This window comes from Balaenoptera acutorostrata, chromosome 11 (assembly GCF_949987535.1).
Source record: "Balaenoptera acutorostrata chromosome 11, mBalAcu1.1, whole genome shotgun sequence".
In the NCBI taxonomy this organism is placed as follows: domain Eukaryota; kingdom Metazoa; phylum Chordata; class Mammalia; order Artiodactyla; family Balaenopteridae; genus Balaenoptera; species Balaenoptera acutorostrata.
Window position 1 is genome coordinate 61,618,754 of NC_080074.1, and position 20,856 is coordinate 61,639,609.

The following is a 20,856-nucleotide window of genomic DNA, read 5'->3' on the forward strand; positions in this document are numbered from 1 at the left end:
GGATTCTCTGAGGTGGTAGAGAAGAAATATTATAAGAGGGGGAGCGGGCGTGGGGGGGGGTGTTTAGAGGAATAGGAGCAGCTGCCAAGAAGAGAGGAAGAGGAATGGAAACATCACACAAAGGCAGTTTGGAAAAAGAAATGTTTTATTCCTCTTTGCGCAGAGCAGTATATGAAGCTGGCTGGCATCCTAACTCCGTACATCTCACACAAAAACGCCCCCTCCAGGATGCCCAGTTATCCGCCCCACTTGCAGAACTGGCAGTTAGTGGGTGGGGGCAGAACGCTAAGTCTCAGGAAGGTTTCTTGAGACATTTTTGTGGGAAGTTTTGGGTCAAGGGGAGAGATGACCCAACAGTGGGTGTCCCATCCTCCGTCTTCCTGGGAAAATCCAAATCCCAAAGGTCTTCTGAAGAAAGGCACCTCTCTCAGCGACCTAGGGAAGGGAGGCGCCCAGACCTACCGCCCGGATGTAAGGCTGAGGCAGAGAGAGGACAGGGTTAGGCAGCAGAGATCGCAGACCCAAGGCAGAGGAGTGAGGTGCATGTGGGAGAGAGAAGGGGACTGAGAGAGCCCAGAGGCCCAAGTCATAAATTCCACCCCGTCCCCAGTTCTGAGCAGAAACTCTTCTTCCCAAGACTAGAATGGAGTTTTAGATCAGGGACTGGCTTGGCTCCAGAGCACAGACAGGGCAAGCCAGGCAGAGCTCGCACGGGTAGTGAAGGTGGAAAGTTAAGGTATCAGACCGAGAGACAGACACTCCCACAACGAACACTCACAGACCACAGGAGTTTTGAAGCTATAAGCCAGGATCAGGGTAAAAAATGCAGCTGTGTCTGATATACAGAATTTTATAAGCCCTCTCCAATAAAATTTAAATCACTGCTCCTTCCACTCTGTCCCCTGCCTATGAGCTGTTCCCAATCTTTTTTCCAAGGCTGGAGGCCTGGGCAGTTAGAACGAATGGGAGAAAATACCGAGGCCAGGAAGCGGGGCTGTGGCTGAGAATTCGTATGCCTCTCCCCACCCGCGCTTCTTCTACAGAAAAGAATTCTCTCTCTCTCTCCCCTTGCTGGACATATGGGCTGTTGGGATGAAGGCAGGGTAAAGGCAAAGGGAGGAAAACACTCAGCACATTCTTTCTCCTGCTTTGATCTGAAGTGTAGCTGCAGCAAAGGGCACAGAAGTGGAGGAGAAAATATGGGGGATAGGAGAGCATGGGAGCATAATCCAGTCGAGCAAGGAAGAGGGTGCTTCCCCTGCCCTGTGTCCAAATCTGCTGACAGCTTTACTCCCAGGACTGCAAAAAAGAGTGAGAAGGAACGGGAGGCGTATATGGGTTTGCGAGGGGGCAACCACAGACAGGATGGAGACTTAAGGATCCCTGTTATCCCCGAGATGACCCTGAGAGCATCAGTTGGGGGGCTGGATGAGAAGTCACAGCAGACGTGGATTTTTTGAGGGGGTGAGGAGCCAGGAACAGTGGGGTCTTCACCGAAGGAGTGACCACTTGATCTGTTCTTTGGCTGACTGCAGCACCTGCAGGGACAAGGGTGGCATTGAGGGGCTTGCTGGGGGGTGGGGGTGGGGGGATGGGTCTCTCCTTCCCCTCACTTGCCTTCCCTGTCCTTAGAAGATTGGCAAATAGAAAATCCCCAAGGGTAGAGGGATGGGAAGAAGCTCTCTAAGGCCCTAGAGGACTATCAGTTTGGGAAATTCCAAAAAAATTCAAGTCCACTGGGGGGATGAAGAGAGAAGAGGTATACCTGGGAGGAAAGAAAAAAACTGGGGGTTACCGGACATATGTTAAAGCGGGGTGGCGGGGGGAGAGTTTTACCACATCCAGATGGACTTCTTGGTAAGAATTCCAAGTGGGTAGAAAACAGAATCCCTCCCTGGCCCCCCTCCGCATCAGGCAGACAATCTCTCTGCAAAGTAGCAAGATCGATCTGCAAAACCTGCAAATTCTAGAATATGCATTTCCAGCTTAGCCCTCATTTGAATAATAAGAAAGACAGAGAGTGTGTGTGTGTGCACGCACACAGATCATCTGCTTAAGACAAGCTTCTGCTGGGGAATAAATCACTGAATGAGGCATCAGGCAGGGAGGGTTTGAAGGGTACAGAGCAAGGCTGACAGCCTACTGCTCATAGGAAACTGGGATAGGAGTTGGAGTCGGGTAGGGAGCGGCGGGCTATATGAGCCCGTTTTCTGGACTAGGAGGGAGCCCAAGAAGAGGTGTCTTCAGTCTCTAGTCTCCTGAATTCAGGCTTGGTGGGTTGGGGTGGAATACTATGCTAGCCTCTTTAGTGACCCAGTCCATCTGGAGAGGACGAAGGAAGACAGTCATACCTGAGACACGGTCTGCTCCGTAAGGGGGACATCTTCTCCCTACGGCACAGAGAGACAAGCATTCAGCGTGGAAGAAAGCTGGAGTAAGACCTGACTGAGGTGGGACAATGGAGAAGGAAGAGGTGGTCCTTTAAACTGAAGCAAAGGGCACATGCCCTAACCTTCTCAGTCCCTCCTAGGGACTAGTTAGTACAGCCACAGTTTTACTTGGCCAGAGGGACTGTTGAGCAAAAAAGGGTCATCTCATCCATCTTCTGTTTTAAGGCAGGAAGACTTCTTAAAAGATTTATTCCATTCCAGGTAATCAGCAGGTTATCTGATCCTCAACTTGAGGATGGGAGACCAGATTCCCTAGTCAGAGAAGACCTTCCCCGAATATCAATATCGCTAGGGAGAGGATAAGGGGGAGCCCAGGGTAGTTTAATGGATCCCGCAAGGCCTGATGGGTAACGACAGCATGTTAATTTGAAGAAATAAACTGCTGCAACAGCAGCCTGAGAAGGGGAAGGAGGGAGCTGGTGAAGGCGTGGGGTGGGGGGGGGGACCTTCTCTCTTGCCACATAGAGACATATGTTAGAGGAGAAGATTAAACTATGCAAATGGAGCCCACGGCAGTTAAGGGAGAAGATTTCCCATTACCCGGCACTGTCAGCCTTCACTCTGTGGAGGTCAGAGCCGGGACATTCTGTGAATGGAGAGACTGGCTCTGCTCAGGCATCTCTGCACCCCTACAATTTGCTGGCAGGCTCTCTCTGCACCCAGCAGACTTGGAGCTTTCTCTGGTTAACTCAGAGGCCTCTTTCTGCTATCACTAGCACCAAAGAGGACAGAGGTTCTGGCAAATAAGTACTTCCTGACGGAGAGGTACTGTTCTCAGTCCTAAAAGACTTTAAAAGACAAGGAAGACATTACTCTGCCTCAGATAATTGGGATTCATCCCCACAGGAAGAAGAAGCCAACCTCAAATTCCTTTATCATTTCAGAACCATCAATATTAAAGTTCCCTTTATTTCATCTTTGATTTAATAAGTATGTATTAAATGTCCACTCTGTGCAGACTGTATGAGATGCTAGGTACCACGTGAGGGGCAGAAATATATTCCTCCTGCTTCCCTTCTTTGAGACAATGAGAATATGAAAGGGAAGGAGACAGTATTCTACAAGTATGTATTCTACAAGCCCCAACCCTTAGATCATTTAGCAGGTCTGGCCCTGGAGGGTGAGTAGATGGGGGATGTAGAGGGGAGATAGTTCTGCTTACCCTTAACGCCACTCGGTGTACCACTTGCTGGGGATCGCTCTCCAGGATCACCCTGAAAAGACAAAGAAGAGACCATTGTTCACTCTGTCCTGAAGAACCAACTTACTGTGGGGAAACTGGTCACTCGGCCCCCTTGCCTTCGGACAGGGGCAGTGGCCCCACCCCTCACCCCAGATCCAGGGAGGTCCAGGGAGGTCCGAGCACTCACCCTCCGTCTACAATTTCATCCACAGCCAAGAAGAGCCCCTCCATGTTCTCCAGCAGAGCTCGCTTTTCTACATTTTTCCTGAGTCCCCGAGAGAAGAGAAAACACAGCCTGAGTGTGAAAGGGATCCTAGGACATTGTCTGAGCCGGGGAGCCTAAACTAGACCAATATATGTCTCCACGAACCACACAAAGAAGTAAATAAGCACTTTCTGGCTAACCCATTCTAACCCCCTTCCTACTCTTATTTGCTGAGTAACGACCAGGGATGCCAGGAAAGAGATTCAAAATACACACATAGGGTTTCCCTGGTGGCGCAGTGGTTGAGAATCTGCCTGCTAATACAGGGGACACGGGTTCGAGCCCTGGTCTGGGAAGATCCCACATGCTGCGGAGCAACTAGGCCCGTGAGCCACAACTACTGAGCCTGCGCGTCTGGAGCCTGTGCTCTGCAACAAGAGAGGCCACGACAGTAAGAGGCCCGCGCACCGCGATGAAGAGTGGCCCCTGCTCGCCACAACTGGAGAAAGCCCTCGCACAGAAACGAAGACCCAACACAGCCAAAAATAAATAAATAATAAAATAAATTAAAAAAAAAAAAAAAACACACACAGTCAACTTCTGACTATTCAAGGGCTGATTTCCAGAGCTATTGTTTCTTTCCTACCTGCCACGCTGCTGCTCACAACATTGCTCATGAACACTGACATCAGTGGGTGGAAAAGAGGGAGCACACAGAGCGAAAACTCAATCTGGAGGTGGCGGGAGGTGAGAAGGGGCTGAGTGCAAACTCTGTTTGCACTCAAGCTCTGACAAGCCTTCCAAGCTTCTCTCTGCTCCCACCACCAGCTCCCCCAGCTCTGCTCAGGCCTTGAAAAGAAGCCCAGCTAGGGGGCTGCGAACTGCCAGGGCCCGGCATCCACCAGCCTCAGGTCTGGTGGTTGGTGCATATGGCCAGTCACATCCGTCAGTCTGACTCTTTCACTAGATCACCGAAATGAAGTCTATTCAATCACCTGGCTAAGAAATAAATCATCCCCTTCCTGAGGAAATCTGAGCCGTTCGCCCTGCTGATTCTGTGGGGCTGAGAGCACCTGCTGATTCTGCTCTGTCCGGATGGCTGTCTGTACTGGCTTCACTTGGGAGCCCTGGATGTTTTCAGGAAAAGTATCTTGTATCTCTTCTATTGCCCATCTGCATGGGGAACAGAGGGCTGGCGGGGAGGTGGATGGGGAGGAGAGGGTAAAAGGCACATTCTTCCTGCACTCTAGAAGGAAAAACTAAGGGCCGGACGTGAAAAATTGTGAGTGCTGCCTCCATTCCCAGGGTGCTGCTGTTGCATCTGGGACATTTCCCAATGCTTGCCCTTTCTCTACCGCGAATGTAAAGAATGAAGCCCGGGAAAGCACCTTGAGGGTGCTTGGAACTCTGACAGAGCCACTGGGGGATGCGAGAGCAGACACAGAGGCAAAGATTCTGCTCCTTCCCGGTCCCTTTTCTCAGGAGAATTATTCCACAGGAGTAACACACTCTCCCATCCAGTCCGCCCCATCAGTGCAAATTACTCTGAAATAATAAGCCCGACTTCTCCAGGTAAATCAACTCCCCAGAGCCTCTGCTCATTCCCCGCAAATCCCTGGACCTGAAGAACAGTGACTGTCCCTCGCAAACAGATGTCAAGAATGGCCTGCTCACCTCAGCATCTGGCTCAATGAGTCGAAGAGGCAATTCAGAACAGCCATGAGCATCAGCTGTTTGGAGACAGAAGAAGCAGAAGGATAAGGTTCAAGGCCCTGAAAGCTGCTACCTGAAGACAAAGCCCTCTAACTCATTAAGCATCAAAAGACACAGGCTTTCACAAAGGACCAACAGCATAAGGTGGAAGTGAGAGTAAAACAGGAAGAGGACCCGTGGCTCCCCACAGAAATAAATTCTGCTTCATGACCCCATGATTTTAGGTCTCTCTTTGACCAGACTGTTCAAACAGAACTTTCCTGTCACAGTCTTCTTCACGTCTTTACCAACTGTATATGTGTTACCCTATGTCTTCGGTGGAAAAATCATTAACCAAGCAATAGCTGAGGTCAGACTGTTGTCAAAACAGAATGGACTTTGGAGTCAGACAGATCTGGGCTTAAATCCCAGCCGAGCCATTTCTAGATGTGTGACCCTGGGAAAGTTATCAGTTTGAACCACATGAAACTGCCACTTTTGTAGTCCGACAGTGGTCAAATATAAGTAATTTCATATGGTTCCTCAAGGTTTAGTTTCCTCACCTATAAAACAAGGGCACTAATGCCCAAAACTCATAGAAGTGCTGTAAGGTTTAAATAACAATGTATTCTACAAAGCACTTGCAGCAATAAGAACTCAGGAAGAGTTGGTTCTCTCAAACTTTGACTTTTGCCTCAAATTATGTAGGGGCTTATTTTTACCTACCTACTCTCCTAGAAGTTGTGACCTAAGGTAAATAGCTTTTCCTGAGTTTAGGAAGCAGGTTAGGACTACACCCACAGTCTTCAGAGAGCCACTCAGAAGGTATGGCTTCGACGTGACCCACAATGTTGCCTAAGTGACCCGAACTCAGTCAGGTGTGGACCCTGCACAGCAGGAGCAAGCATCCCCTGAACCCTGACCACACCTCAGAAATCCATCTTAAAAACACCATCCAGGGAAGGCCATTGGTATTACACATTAGTATGTATCAAAACATAGATGGTGTGTCCTACACGGACACAGAAATCTGGGAAAGCTTCCATTCTAGGTTGATTCAGTTGCTCGGCCATGTCTGTGAGGCTGACAGGGATCTCCGACAACTTCCTTAGCCAGCCAGACGCCAGAGGGACACAGGGACGTGGCAGTCCTAGGGCCCAGAACCAGTCACGAGGTCCTGCCGGTGGTTCAGGAGGGGAGAGCAGAGACAGCAAAGAGGGGTGGGGCTCCTCACCTCATTTTCATAGGAGCTGCCGATCACATAGAAATAGAGATCGATGCTGCTTTTGTATACCACTGTCAGGCCTTCCAAGAGGGCAATTTCACCTGTTCGGGGGAACAAAGGTGGAAACGGTAGGTGGCCTGAGACAAAGAAGTAGGAAAGAGGGAGTTACCATGAACTCCTGGTATCCAGCTGTGTGGGGCTGAGGTGAGGCAGGTCTTAATGACCCCCAAAGACTGAAGTGGACCTGCTTTTTCTTTTCGGGTGGTAGCAGAGGGCGGCAAGTGTAAACTTGGGGGAGTCTAAGTATCTTCTCCTCTAACTGCTCCTGCCCTCCAGCCACCAGTAGCCTTATTTCCCTCCTTGTATACGAGACAGGATACTAGTCAATCCTTCGGAGGTGAAAATGCAGAGCGGTCACCTTTACAGACTTCCATTTACCTGCCCTAATGGATGCGGTACAATAAGCAGAGCTGCAGTTAAATTTGTCAAGTGAGGCTCATAAATCCGGGGACTAGACAGGTAGCTAACAGCCAACCTTCTAGCACGGTATTCCCGCGTGAGGTACACTCACCTCTCCATTACATTTCTGAAGAGTTTATTATATGAGGGGAGGAGGAAGAAAGAGAAGAAGGAGGCAGAGTCATTTTGCCCTTTCTCCGCCGCCCCGCCGCCGCCCCCTTCCCGCTGTGGCTCTCCCACTGCAGGGAGTAGTGAAAGGAAGACGACCTACTGTCAGTCCGGTGGGTCTTGTTGAAAATGTTCTTCTCAAAGGCCTTTTGCTCCTTGACACTGGGGTAGGTGTCGTCATAGTACTGGTCAGAGGGAAAGGAGATGAGTTGGGTCATTAGAGCTGGGAGGCCAGAATGACTAGTGACTGTTTTGCCCTGGATCTTGGATTTCTCTCCTTCAAGGCGTGGGGTGAGGGAGAAATACTGACACGAAGAAGGGAGAACTACAGAGGCAGGGAATGGGCAGTGAGTAATCGGATACAAAACGAGGTTTCTCAGGACCCTGCTACAAGCCACCCCGCCTCACAGTTCTCAGACTGGAAGGGCAAGAGGCCTAGAAGCCCTGTGATGAGGCCCTGCCCCGTCTGCATTCTAGGGCAGCAACCCTGAGGCCATTCCCAGGCGCCACCCCAGGTCAGGGCGCACTGCTAGAGAACACGAAAGGCACCAGGCCCTCACTATGCAGGGCTGAGGAATGGGGAAGGGCTGCAAACACCTCCTCTACAGAAGGGCAAGCCCTGCCTGTGCTCTCTGATCTCCTGTATCTTCGCTTCCTTTCCAGCAAACTGGAAGAAGTGGGAGGCAAGCTAGCACACTGTGGAGCCCACTCCCAAGCTCTCCCTGGCAAGGGGGTGGAGATGCAGGCTGCTAAATCGCTCTGCTCTTTAGGGGCTAATCTGTTGCAGTCAGCTGAAGACCTATAACAGGCCTGGCATTTAGTAACTGGATAACTGTTTCAAAAGGTGTCCTGCATAGTTACATCCAATTACAGGGAGGAACAGCTGGTGAATTCTAAACTAATCTCTACCTGCTGATTGATTTATGCTATGCTCGCCCAGAGTTAATCCACCAGTGACGGAAAAAATTTCTCCAGGAGGGGGAGAATATGGAGGGAGAGGAGAGGGGTGTCCTTTCTCCTCTCTTTCAATAGATCCAAAGTTAGAAACATCCCACTGGGGAACTCAGGAGGTAACAAGCTTGGTGGTGACTGGAGACCTAGGACTGGAACCCTGGAGCTGCAAGAGAATTCCCTGGAAAAACCCAGGCAGGATGATGAGGTAGAAGAGAAAGGGACAGGAGTGATGGGCATGGGCAGGCTGCTTCTCACATCTAGACATTGCTTTGTTCAGAAACCAAGGTTCCAAAGCTTTTTCCTGTTCTGATGTTGATGACAAAGTCTAAGGATGGCAAGTAGGGAAGCAGGGCAACTAAGAGACAGGAGCAGTTTAGGTTTTATCTGGAGTAGTCAGAGGTAGATGGAAGAATTCTCAAAATTATGTGTGGATGAATATGAGTTAATTGGGCCAGTCCCAAGATCCAAAGCTCAGAAAAAGTCTGTCTTTGCTCCTAAACTAATCTGAAAGGGAATCTCACCTTGGCAAAAAGTCGATCTCCATCATTGTCCAGAATCAGGATGGCTTTGACAGTATACAGGGAGGGTTCCTGAAGAGATATGAACATACCTTCAGTCCTGAAGGCTCTTGCCACCATTAGCAAACCAGATACCTTCCCCTGGTCCCACTGGGGCTGCAAGGGGATACAGAAGTGCCTCTGTAGGTCCCCTATCCCAACCTGGTTAGATTTTGACATTTCCCACTGAGAATGACCAAGTGGTACATGAACTGAATTGAGGGAGGGGACATTTCAACAAAGGACCCAAAGCAGCACCAGAGAAACAATTTCTATGAGCCAGACTCACAGAGGGCTTAATATTTCTTATTTCCAAATATTATGCTACAGTTAGTTTCCAAATTACTCTCCCTCCCTGGTCTCCCACGCACAGGTGGGTATGGAATGTGGAATGTAACCAGATTAATTAACAGGCACTGCACGAGGCTCTCTGAAAATAGCGGTGACTGCCCTAGTGTACTTGGAAGTTCCTGCAGTCCCAATGCAGTAGCAATGCAGAGGCATAAAGAAAGGCTTCCCTAAACCACCCACATACTGAGCAGATGGAAACAAGCACGCATGCACGCACATACTCACACACAGACACACCAGTTCTGAATGCAGCCCAGTGAGACATCCATCTTCCAAGACTTCCCCTAGGATCTCAACTCCTCTACTATACCCTGACGACCACCACTTAACTTGCCAAGACAAAAAGCAATCTGAATTTGTGGTAGTTAAGAAGCAGTAAGAAGAGGCTCCGTCTAAGAAACACTCTGGAGCCTGGAGACAAGGTGCAGGAGTGGAGTGTTCTTTCACTACCAAAAAGCAACCTTTGAGGAAACTGGCTCCCCAAGAAATCAGGGGCTTCCCTGGCAGTCCAGTGACTAAGACTCCACGCTTCCACTGCAGGGGGCACGGGTTTGATCCCTGGTCGGGGAACTAAGACTCTGCATGCTGCATGGCATAGCCACAAAAAAAAAAAAAAACAAAAGAAAAAGAAATCAGAGTCTCAGCCTTAACAGTTACACTAAAACTCAAAGCATATCACTTTGCAAAAGCTCCTCCACTCCTGCAACTTCCAGGGAACCAGCTAACAGGAAAGGAAGAAGAGGAAGGGAAGGGAGGCCATGGGATGTGTACGGAAGGTGTCTGCAGGCTCACATTCCTTGACTTTCTAATCAGCGTTACTTACCGTGGATATCCTTCTCCCGTGCTTTGAGACAAGGCTGTTGCTTTGCTACCTCCGTTTCCTGGCCCTACTTAGGAAACCCACAGCCTTCACAGGGCCAAACATATTCTCCGAGCATATGTTTAACAAAGACCCAAAGGTGATGAGGAAAGATTCACTGCCAAGGATCTGCAGCCTCTACAAAGGTAAACTATCCCATAAGGCTCCAGGAGGTTTATGGTTCCATGCAAAGAACCAACCTTAGCTCAAGGAGTTAAGAATGAGAGTAAAGGGAACCCAGTCTTTTGAGAACAGGGTGATAAAGAATGTAAGCTTTCCCCACTTGGATTCTTGAGGACAGAAATTTTTGTTTCTTTCACTGATTTATTACAAGTGTCCAGAACAATGCCTGACATATACTAAACTCTCAATATTTATTGAATGATTATGAGAATAAATGAAGTTTGAGAGTAAAGTAGAAATTTATTGCTGCAGTAAGCATCTAGGGGATTCTCTTATAATTAGACATCCACGTACAGGTAGAATTTTTGGTGTGGCCATTTTGGGTGATATTACTACCAAGTCATCCTCCTCTGACAGACATTCCTTAAAGATGCCCATGCTATACACATTACTCTCCGGAACACTCTCTCAAACTAAGGGACTCTGTCTAGCAGAAGGACGTCCTCTAGAGTCTCATCTAAAAAGTCACAAATAAAGCAGCTTTCCTAACTCCTAATTCCCCACAGAAAGATCTTCCCATAAAGCAGGCTCAGTTCTATAGCAACTTGGATCCTCGATTCACCAACAGGGAGACAGTCATGGGAATGAGTTTTCTTAATAGAGGAAAAGAAGTCCATAAGGAAGGAAATTTAGAAGAAATCATTTTTCCCACAACATTTTCCCTGGAAATCTTTGGCTCTGTTTCTCTATCCGCATTCACAGCAACCTTAGAGAGTTTCCCAATGGTTGAAACCGGGCATTGATCTGGCGCAGGTAACTCGTGCCTGCAGCCACAAAGTCTGGCATCTCTAGAAAGAATGGGATCCCAAAGCAAAGAAAAACCCTTATGGCAGGACTTCCCTGGTGGTGCAGTGGTTAAGAATCTGCCTGCCAATGCAGGGGACATGGGTTCGATCCCTGGTCCAGGAAGATCCCACATGCCGCGGAGCAACTAAGCCTGTGCGCCACAACTACTGAGCCTGTGCTCCAGAGCCCGCGAGCCAGAACTACTGAGCCCATGTGCCACAACTGCAGAAGCCCGTGTGCCTAGAGCCTGTGCTCTGCAACAAGAGAAGCCACCGCAATGAGAAGCCCACGCACCGCAATGAAGAGTAGCCCCTGCTCACCACAGCTAGAGAAAGCCAGTGCGCAGCAACTAAGACCCAACACAGCCAAAAAATTAAAAAACAACAAAAAAAACCCTTATGGCCACCAGCCAACTAGGACAGTCAGACAGTCCTCTGTGGCCAACAGGGTGAGAGAGTGCCTAAAACAGCCGGCAAAGAGAGAGACAGATTCCTGGGTCCTGCTCCTGGCTCTTTTCACTGGCTTCCTAGAAGACGCAATCAAGGAAACCCCCAAAATAGAAACATGGATCTTCCTGGGAAGGATAAAATACAGGCAAAGGCAGGCAAGGAGAAGACCAGAAGGAACTCTAAGTATGAAAAGGGTAAGATGGCACTAGAGAAAAGGCCGGTCATTTTAAACTTCCAAAGAAATGACCACACTAAATAAAGCTGAGAACTTAGGCAAGAGCTTAAATGCTGCTTTAATTCTCCACTCTGCTACAGCCAGAACTGGCAGCTTCTCCTTTACTTCTCCTGCCACCTCCTGACTGCAGCTGGTTCCACTTCAGCCTGGGGCCTTTACCTCTCAGGAGTGGGGAGGGCCTGGAGCTCCTCTCATATCATAAAACCAGCCAGTTTAAAGGGCCCAGAAGCCATTACTGATAATGTAATTTCATTTTAAGTTTTTTGCAAAGGGCAAGTTTATAAATAACTCCCAGCTCTTGAGAAATGGGCTTCCTGGACAATGGACTAGGCTTGACCTTGTAACACATTAAATGCTGATTATTGAGAAAGACACTACAAGCTTAGGGCCATGTTCAAAGGATTTTAAAGGTCTATTCTTCCCTCCCATTCCCAAATGGGTAGCTGCTAGAAAGCTTTCGAGACAAAGTTCTGTGATGCACTGACTTTCAGAGAGCCACAGCCTGAGTGTATAACAGAACTTCACCTCAAATGCTAATGGTGCCTGGAAATGATGTGCAGGCAGATTGGTTTTGGGGATGGTGGGTGACTCAGATAGATTTTCATGTCCATTTTTATTATCAAGAAAACTAGGGCTTCCCTGGTGGTGCAGTGGTTGAGAGTCTGCCTGCCAATGCAGGGGACACGGGTTCGAGCCCTGGTCTGGGAAGATCCCACATGCCGCGGAGCAACTGGGCCCGTGAGCCACAACTACTGAGCCTGCGCGTCTGGAGCCTGTGCTCCGCAACAAGAGAGGCCGCGATAGTGAGAGGCCCGCGCACCGCGATGAGGAGTGGCCCCCACTTGCCGCAACTAGAGAAAGCCCTCGCACAGAAACGAAGACCCAACACAGCCATAAATAAATAAATTTAAAAAAAAAATGCAAACCTTTAAAAAAAAAAAAAAAAAGAAAACTAGACTGGACTCCTCAGGAGAGCTGAAACAACACCGAACAAGCAACGAGCCTGCTGCAAACAAGTCTTTTATCTCAATCAGGGGCTTCTGAAGCCTGGTGAAAAACATCACCATCTCCCATTATCCCCTACCCTACCCCAGCACACAGAGGACTAGAAGGGAAGAGTCGTTCCTCGTGCTGCCCCCTGTGGGCCTTCGGATGACCTGCAGCTTCCTCAGCACTATAGTCATTAGCAGAAATATTAAAAAGGCAGCTCTGGAGAAAAGCTCTCTATTTGTGTGTCTTGTAAGTCAAGCTAGGAGAGATGGGCCCTGAAAAAGCACTGAATTAAGTCTATCCACAATGTATATAGTAAGAGGACACTCTGGGGTAACATCATGATACGCCACCAGAAGAGGACTAGGGTAGTGTTTGGAGCAGGTAGACAGGATATTTGAGGCCTATGACTAATTATTTTATTTGATCCTTTGTGGGGGATGGAGGAGGAGGGAGGGAGCCAAGAAGTCTTTGTGGAGTTAGAGGATGCTATCCACAAAGCTGAAAGGACACAAGTAAGAATCTGGTTGAGATTCCTAGAAAGTTCTTCATTCCCCACTTGTAAAGAAATCTTTATGGCCATGCCAAAAAGTAGTACCCTGGCTTGGCAATGGGTCTCCATCAACTAGAAACAAGATGCTCTTCCCTCAACCCTATTTATAAAGTAAAACCAAGACAGTAAAAACTAGGAGAAATTTCTAGATACCACTCCCAGCTCCACATGGCTAAGCAGGTATTTTGCTCCCTGATTCTGTGCCAATTTCTTTAAAATGAAAAGCTCCTCTGGGATTGAGGGCTCCAATTTGCCAGCCACAAGCCTGGGGACTTCAGATGAAAAGAAAAGAAGAATTAGCAAAGGTTTTGCCAGAGAAGGGCAGTTTTCACATACTCCCCAGGGGTTTGCTTAGATTCAGGCAGCACAGCTCAGGAAAGAATAGGAGCCAAGGTACCACCGAACATTACCCATCTGACCTGAGACCAAATATTGGTTATTAAGAGGAAACTGAACACAAGTCTTAGGAAGGAAGAACTGTTGGCAGAAAGAGCCACCTAGGGCTTCCCTGGTGGCGCAGTGGTTGAGAATCTGCCTGCCAATGCAGGGGACACGGGTTCGAGCCCTGGTCTGGGAAGATTCCACATGCCGCGGAGCAACTGGGCCCGTGAGCCACAACTACTGAGCCTGAGCGTCTGGAGCCTCTGCTCCGCAACAAGAGAGGCCGCGATAGTGAGAGGCCCGCGCACCGCGATGAAGAGTGGCCCCCACTGGCCACAACTGGAGAAAGCCCTCACACAGAAACGAAGACCCAACACAGCCAAAAATAAACATAATAAATAAATAAAAATTAAAAAAAAAAAAAAGAAAGAGCCACCTAGAAAGAATCTTCCTATCTGACAGATACAAACCATGAAAGCACGGTCACCAGAAGTCTGCCACTACAGGAAAAAATGTCTCTAAACTCCTAAAATCCTTTATTATAGTCTGCATCAGCCATTAACTCAAGTTCTACCTTTCTCTGGGACTCAGCTTTCTCATCAGTGAAATGAGAGGCCTGAGCTAGATCAGTTAAGGTTAATAACTTTGCTGAGTTACAGCAGACCCCCTTTGATAAGCTGACGAAATCTATGGACCTTGTTACCAGAAAAATACACATTCACAAATTTTTATGATTTCAAGGAGTTCATAGACCTAGGTTTAGAATTAAATGAGATTCTCTCTGAAGACAAAAAGACGGTGCAGGGAGGGGAGGAAAAAAGGGGGAAATGAGTGATACTTTTGTAAATCACCCCCTCTCCTCTGCCAGGCACCGAATAATGACTTCAATAAATATGTGTGTGGCCTTCATAAATTAATAAATGATTGAGAAAACTAACACAGCCAGCAGGGGGAGCTAAGCTCAGCACCACACCCCTCCAGCTTTCAGTATTAAATTTCACGGCCATGAGACAGGCAGGACAAAGATAACCAGGCCCCAAGCTCTTCAGGAATGCAAAGTCTCAGGTCCTTTCTTAAAATTCCAGAAGCTTGTCTGCTAGAGAATTTTTTGCCCAGGGGGGTCACACAGTCCCTAATTCTTCAACTATTCTGGAAATGAAAGAATTACAGAAATGAGGGACAAAGCGAGAAGCACTGCTGGGAAGAGATGAACTGAACAAGCAGAAATCACAGTACTCCACACCTGAGGCCTGAGAGCAACATGAGAACTTCCTGCCTGCCCAGTTTGATAACCCAAGGGCTCTCATTGAAATATCATGCAGCAAAGGGAAAAATCAAATGGGGCTAGATCTATTTCTGATGAGTCCTTGGTCATGATTTGTATCATAATTTTACTCCCCACCCCACCCTCCATCTGCTTCTGAAAACGAAAAGGTAGTCTCTGAAAGACTGAATTGACAGCCTCTGTGTTCATCTTTCAGTCTACTTGCTCCCCCAAATCAACCCCCGAGACAGAACTGCTATCCTCTCCCCTAGTTTCAGCCTCCCTCTAAACACTACACAAATAGTAGAAAAGGAGTTGGAGAAAATTGGTAGACAGAGCTGTCCAGGCCAACTGGCTGTGGATGGGGATATCTGCCTTAATAATGGGAATATTAAAAATCCAAAAAAGGAGATGTAGGCTTCATCTGCAGCATGTAAGACTTAGGTTAGACAACAGGAAAGACTTCCTGAAGAGGTGAGGGTAGTCAAACACCAGAAGAGGTGACACAGGCTAGGGAATCTAAGGATAGGAGAACTCCTCTAATAATCTGATCTGAGGGAAAGCCTATTCTGTGCAGAATCAGCAGAGGCAGAATGTGAGAAGGCCCTTGCCAGTACAGATCTCTTATAATGTGCATGGACCCAACCTAATCCAGCTTCATCAGCTGCCCATGGGCACTCTGCCTTCCATCTTCCTAGTTACTCTAGCATAAGTGGGTAGGTAGGCACTAATTCTTTACCCCTGTTCCATCCTTTATTTGCTTCTCTAGCTCCCCTTTCCATAACTAGTTTTCTTGTCAGTATCCTGACTCTAACCAAGTCACGTTGATGGAGTAAAGTAAAAAACAGTAGCAAGTATCTAGCTGAAAAAGACCCTGAATCTGCCACTAGGCTCCCTCAAATATCTGGATAATTGCATTCATCCTCTGCCTCCCAGGGAAGACCTGGCTTCTCAAGGGTCTGGCTTTCTTCACATGGAGGCCCCCTCCTCCTCTTTTGACCATGTGACAGCTCCCCCAGACCTCTAATATAATTTATACCTTGCCGGGGACCAACTCTTTCCCACCACTGTGAAGGAGAGGGAAAAAATATATATAAATACGTCGGAAATCTATAACGAGGTCTTCTTGGAGGGCAAGACATGGGGAGAGTTAGAAGCAGCGTCAATTGCTCTTTAGGGGTTTTAGTTCAAGCCGAGGTCTGCTTCCAGCAATCAACCATTAAAACAAGCCGGCCAGAGTAACAGCACAGTTTATTCTGATCATTTAATTTGAAGTGTCAATAAATTAAACCTCAATCAATTAAACTAGGTGTGCAATAACCCAGATGGACACCCCGACACCAACATAATCACAATAAAAATTTTTATGGTTGCCAGGGACCTCACCGGGGGCAGTGCTGGCACTGCTCGCGCCCTAGCTGAGAAATATATCTCCACAGTGCAGGAACGAGGAGATTGCTTCTCCTAACGAAATGGACGGGCCAGGGCCAGGCACCGGCAAGGACACAGCTGGGAGAGGGGCACAGGGGACTGCCAAGAACGAGATGGGAGTGCTTTGGGGGCTTAATGTAATTGATATCTTTGCCCAGAGCAGGGGGAGGGGGCATTTAGGCCAAGTACCTCTACTGTTAGTGCCAAAAGAATTTAACAAAAGCCCCATTAAGATGATTCAGGAAGCAAAGGCCACAGAGCAATATCAACCTTTAAGAGTCACTGATGTATTCTGCATAGTTTCTTCCTCCATATATACACATACTCTTGTGCACTCTGGATGCCCTGACTTTTGAATGAGGCTTAGAATTCAGGATCTGGTCATTGTTTTAGGATAGAAATTTATTAAGGGGAGAGTAAGAATAAAATTAAGAAGTCTAGTCCAAAAAGCACTGGAAAAGCACTCAGAAAGTGAATCCAGAGAGGATTAGGAAAAATGAAACCTATGAGGAAAGATTTAAGGATCTAGACTGCTAGAGTAATTCAGTTTTGAGGAAAAAAGGGTAAAGAGGGGAAGGAGGAAGGGGATAAGTCATTATCTTTAAGATTCCATAAGTGATTAATGGAGAATGGTGACCTGCAGAGATCCCTCTCTATTCACAACTAAGAGAGAACCAGCAGAAGACAGCAGGAAAGAGGAAGCTGAGTCCAAAGATGCGGGCTGGGGGCATTATTATCAAGCACTGGGAATGGAAGGAGATGAAAAGAGACCCGAGAAAGATCAGACAAATCTGCTTGAAAGGTAGGGCTGGATTACTTAATTCAAGAAAGAAACTCACCCACTGTAAAGTACCTAAATGAAGGGAACCCATTGGTATTTAGAAATTCCCATAATCAGATCAAATTTCAAATGATGGTTCTTCTTGCCCCCCTCTAGCTTACTCTTCCCTTCTTCTAAATATCCTATGGCTATGTGTCTTGTAGAGGTGAGGAGACAAGAATATGCTTTGATCAGGTTTCCCCAGAGGGCCAGCCAAACCAGGAAACAGAAGTGTGAGAGGAGGAAGCCTAAAGGAACTTTGGAAGGTACCTGCCCTCTCTAAGGAGTGGTTTGTTAAATACTATCCAGGCACAGTAAACTCTTTAGCTCAGTAGAGAGCTAAGGTAAAATCCAGGGAATTCCTTATACTTTTCATAACAAAGATGGTGACCTAAGAATTAGGGGATGCCGCTGAGTACACAAGTGGATGAGATAAAAAGGAACAGTACGGAAGGGTGATTCTGAACCAGACGGAGCTAAATTTCGTGGGCCAGTATGTGAGGGTAGTGAGAAGAGAAATAAAAATTTAGGAAATACCACCTGATTCTCAACCACGGTTCCTCATCTGAACCACTGAATACTGAAAATTATTTAAATACTATTTTGTCACTTCTCCCAAGGATAGTACAAAACTAGTGTCACTGTGTAAACAGAGAAGCTGATCCATTACATACAATGACACCTTAGGGTATTAGGGCTTAATTCTCCCCTGGAACTCCAGTTGAGAAGGGCTGGAATGGTGAGAAAGGCTGACACAGAGGAAGGAAAATACTAATTTAATATCCTAAGAACTCTGGTGACCAGCACAAGGACTGATACCTATTGGTACTTTGTCCCCAACAAAAGCTTTATATAACTGACAGTTGAAAGTACAATTTGGCATGTTGAAGATGTGGAAAGCCCATGATGAGATAACATCAGAGAGACACTTGGTCTGGGAGGATTAGGAGTCAAAAACTAATCCTAGTCTTGATCGTGCTTCCTTGAGGAAGCCCTTTGCCCTAAACCTTCGTTTCCCCTTACCCCATCAAACAGGTTCTTCATGACAAAGAATCAGTAAGGTTTCTAGAGCAAACTTCAGAGGTACCTGACCAGGTCAGCAAGGATCTGTGAATGCAGCATCTTAGGTATAGATTAAAATGGATATAAGGAAGAAGCAGGTTGAAACAGACTTCGCTGAGGAAGCAGAGACAAGAATTGAGGTAAGAGAAAATGTGAGAGAGAGAGACTTTCACATGTAACTCCCTCAGTTCAGCACTACACACAAATCCCTTGTTAAAAGGGCTCCTCAAGTAATATCACCCTCACTCCTTTACCTCTAGGCAGGCTCCCTTCTAAACAGATCTAGGGGGCAGTCTAAAAACTTCTTAAACTTCCAAAGAAACTAATTCCCTAGAATTTATCCCAGTCTGTTAACTGGTTAAGAATACTGGTTAATGGCGGGGGAGGCGGGGTGGGGGGTGCGGGGATGAATTGGGAGATTGGGATTGACATATATACACTAATATGTATGAAATAAATAACTAATAAGAACCTGCTGTATAAAAAAATAAATCAAATAAAATTCAAAAATTAAAAAAAAGATATAATTTACATACCATTTACTCATTTAAAGTGTACAATTCAACTGTATTTAGTATATTCATAAAGTTATGAAACTCTCACTATAATCTAAGTTTAGAACATTTTTATCACCCCAAGGAAACCCCACACCCACTAGCAATCACTCCCCATCACTCTTCTCCTCCCACTAGCACTAGGCAATTACTAATCTGTTTTCTGTCTCTACACATTTGCCTATTCTAGACATTGGATATAAATGAAATCATATACTATGAGGTCTTTTGTAAATGGCTTCTTTCACTTAGCATATGTTTTCAAGGTTATCCATTTTGTAGCGTGTATCAGTGCTTTATTTCTTTTTATTGCCAAATTGTATTCCATTGTATGAATATGTCACATTTTGTTTATCCATTCGCAAGGAGATGGACATTTGAGTTGTTTCCACTGTTTAGCTATTGTGATAAAGCTGCTATAAATATTCATGTGCAAAAAAAAAAAAAAAGAATACTGGTTAACTGCTTGGTACAGAAAATGTCTTTAATAAGATTTTAAAGCTTTCTACCTAGACTTAAACAATCCATATGATGGGAAGGAATTATCCCTATCTTTGCCATTTTGAAAGAGGGGAATTGAAACCTGTTATTCTCTTTTACCTGATGAGGATCTGGATGTGTACATGTGAAGAGCTGAAGGAAAAAAAAAAGGCCTAGAGTTCAACTCAATTAAGGAAGGAGCTGGGAGCTAAATCCCTACACCCACATATATATACGTTAAAATCCCCAAATTGAAAAGGGGGGGGCTTTTTTGAGAGAAACGCTCTGGTTCAGTTCTAAAGAAGGGGTAATAGTATTTTATTTTTTTGAACAAGCGAAAAGGATCATATGAACAGGGGAGCGAAAAGGTGCCCTTTAGCCACCAAAAGTTTTACATAACCAGAGGAATAGTTGGCATCCCAGATCCTACAATAAGAATTCCCAAAGTTTAAATGAAGAGAGAAAAGGAGAACAGAATAACGAGTCCAGAATAAGGAAAAATATTCCACAATCCATGCTGACTCTATCAGGTATTCCAGAACTCTGATGGAATACTGATTCCTCATGATGACAAATCTACATAGCAGGAAGCCGAAGAAGAAAATAGCTTTTTTTGAAGGAATATGACGGGGAATTATCAACGGAGAGTCACACTGTGACAACTATCAGGAGGAGCCTATGATGACAAACACCTGCACTCTATTCTGACAATTTGAGGCGAGTTTGGAGTTTTGGGGAAACTCAAATCAGGATATCATCCACAATGATCATAATCAGAGGGAATCTGAAGGACCCCAATCCAGTACGCTCATGATCCTATGTGTCCTAAGGACTCCATGTGCTCCCTTCAACTTTCCACTGACTCTGCCCTCTCCCCGGCAGAGCTTCCTACTCTAAACCGAGGCTTTAGCTCCTGCACTAGGCCACAGGCCTATTCCAGGGACCGGCAGAACGTTCGGACCCCGAGGATTACCCGGAACTCCCCTTTCTACCCCCTCCCACTCAGGCTGAACCCCGACTCCCGGCCCCTCTGGACATCGCAGCATCTCAGCCACCCCTCCAGCTCCTACCAAAATCAGCGCCTCCATCTTGCCCCGCAGCTGGTGCCGACGTGGAGCCGCAGAGACAACGCCGCCGCTGATTGGCCCTAAGTCCTCATTAGATCCCGCCCAGAATGAGGGTTATTGGACTCCCAGGTGTCAGCTATTACTTCATTGACCAATCAGTGTACTAGCTTACTTAGCGGAAGCAAGGTGTCCAGCCAGAAGGCGCAGATATTTGATTGTCAGTTTAAACACTCAATAAAACAACAAAGCCTCACTAATGAACGGGGCGGGAGGGTCAGTGGGGCGGGGTTGTTTCCATGGGGAATAGAGGAAGCGATTATTAATTTTCAATTGGCAGGGCTGAGGGCACATGATATCGTCGGCCGGATTTAGCAACTTTAATTCGCACTCCCTTTAGGGAGCGCTGTGTCTCTTTAGCCGTTAACACAGGCAGCTCTCGACAGAATCCTACCCTAATCCCCATCCAGAGCCTCCATTAGGTCCCTGATGTCCACGGTT

General features: G+C 46.9%; 1 protein-coding gene across 1 annotated transcript; it reads right to left on the reverse strand.

Annotated features, from left to right (window-relative positions):
- Nucleotides 1-126: 126 nt before the first annotated feature.
- Nucleotides 127-20,450, reverse strand: COPZ1 (COPI coat complex subunit zeta 1). The gene is made up of 9 exons (XM_007179515.2): nt 20,362-20,450; nt 8,858-8,926; nt 7,486-7,567; nt 6,765-6,856; nt 5,513-5,568; nt 3,821-3,898; nt 3,613-3,664; nt 2,352-2,390; nt 127-1,538 (listed from the first exon to the last, which is right to left on the reverse strand). The coding sequence occupies exons 1-9, from the start codon at nt 20,377-20,379 to the stop codon at nt 1,491-1,493; spliced, it is 534 nt and encodes a 177-aa protein (XP_007179577.1). The 5' UTR covers nt 20,380-20,450; the 3' UTR covers nt 127-1,490.
- Between the last annotated feature and the right edge of the window lie 406 nt (nt 20,451-20,856).

Coding starts and splice junctions, on each gene's coding strand:
- COPZ1 (XM_007179515.2), bottom strand. Junction 7,568..8,857: donor GAGATCGACTTTTTGCCAAG/GTGAGATTCCCT, acceptor CCCTCTGACCAG/TACTATGACGACACCTACCC. Junction 3,899..5,512: donor TCATTGAGCCAGATGCTGAG/GTGAGCAGGCCA, acceptor TCGGGGACTCAG/GAAAAATGTAGAAAAGCGAG.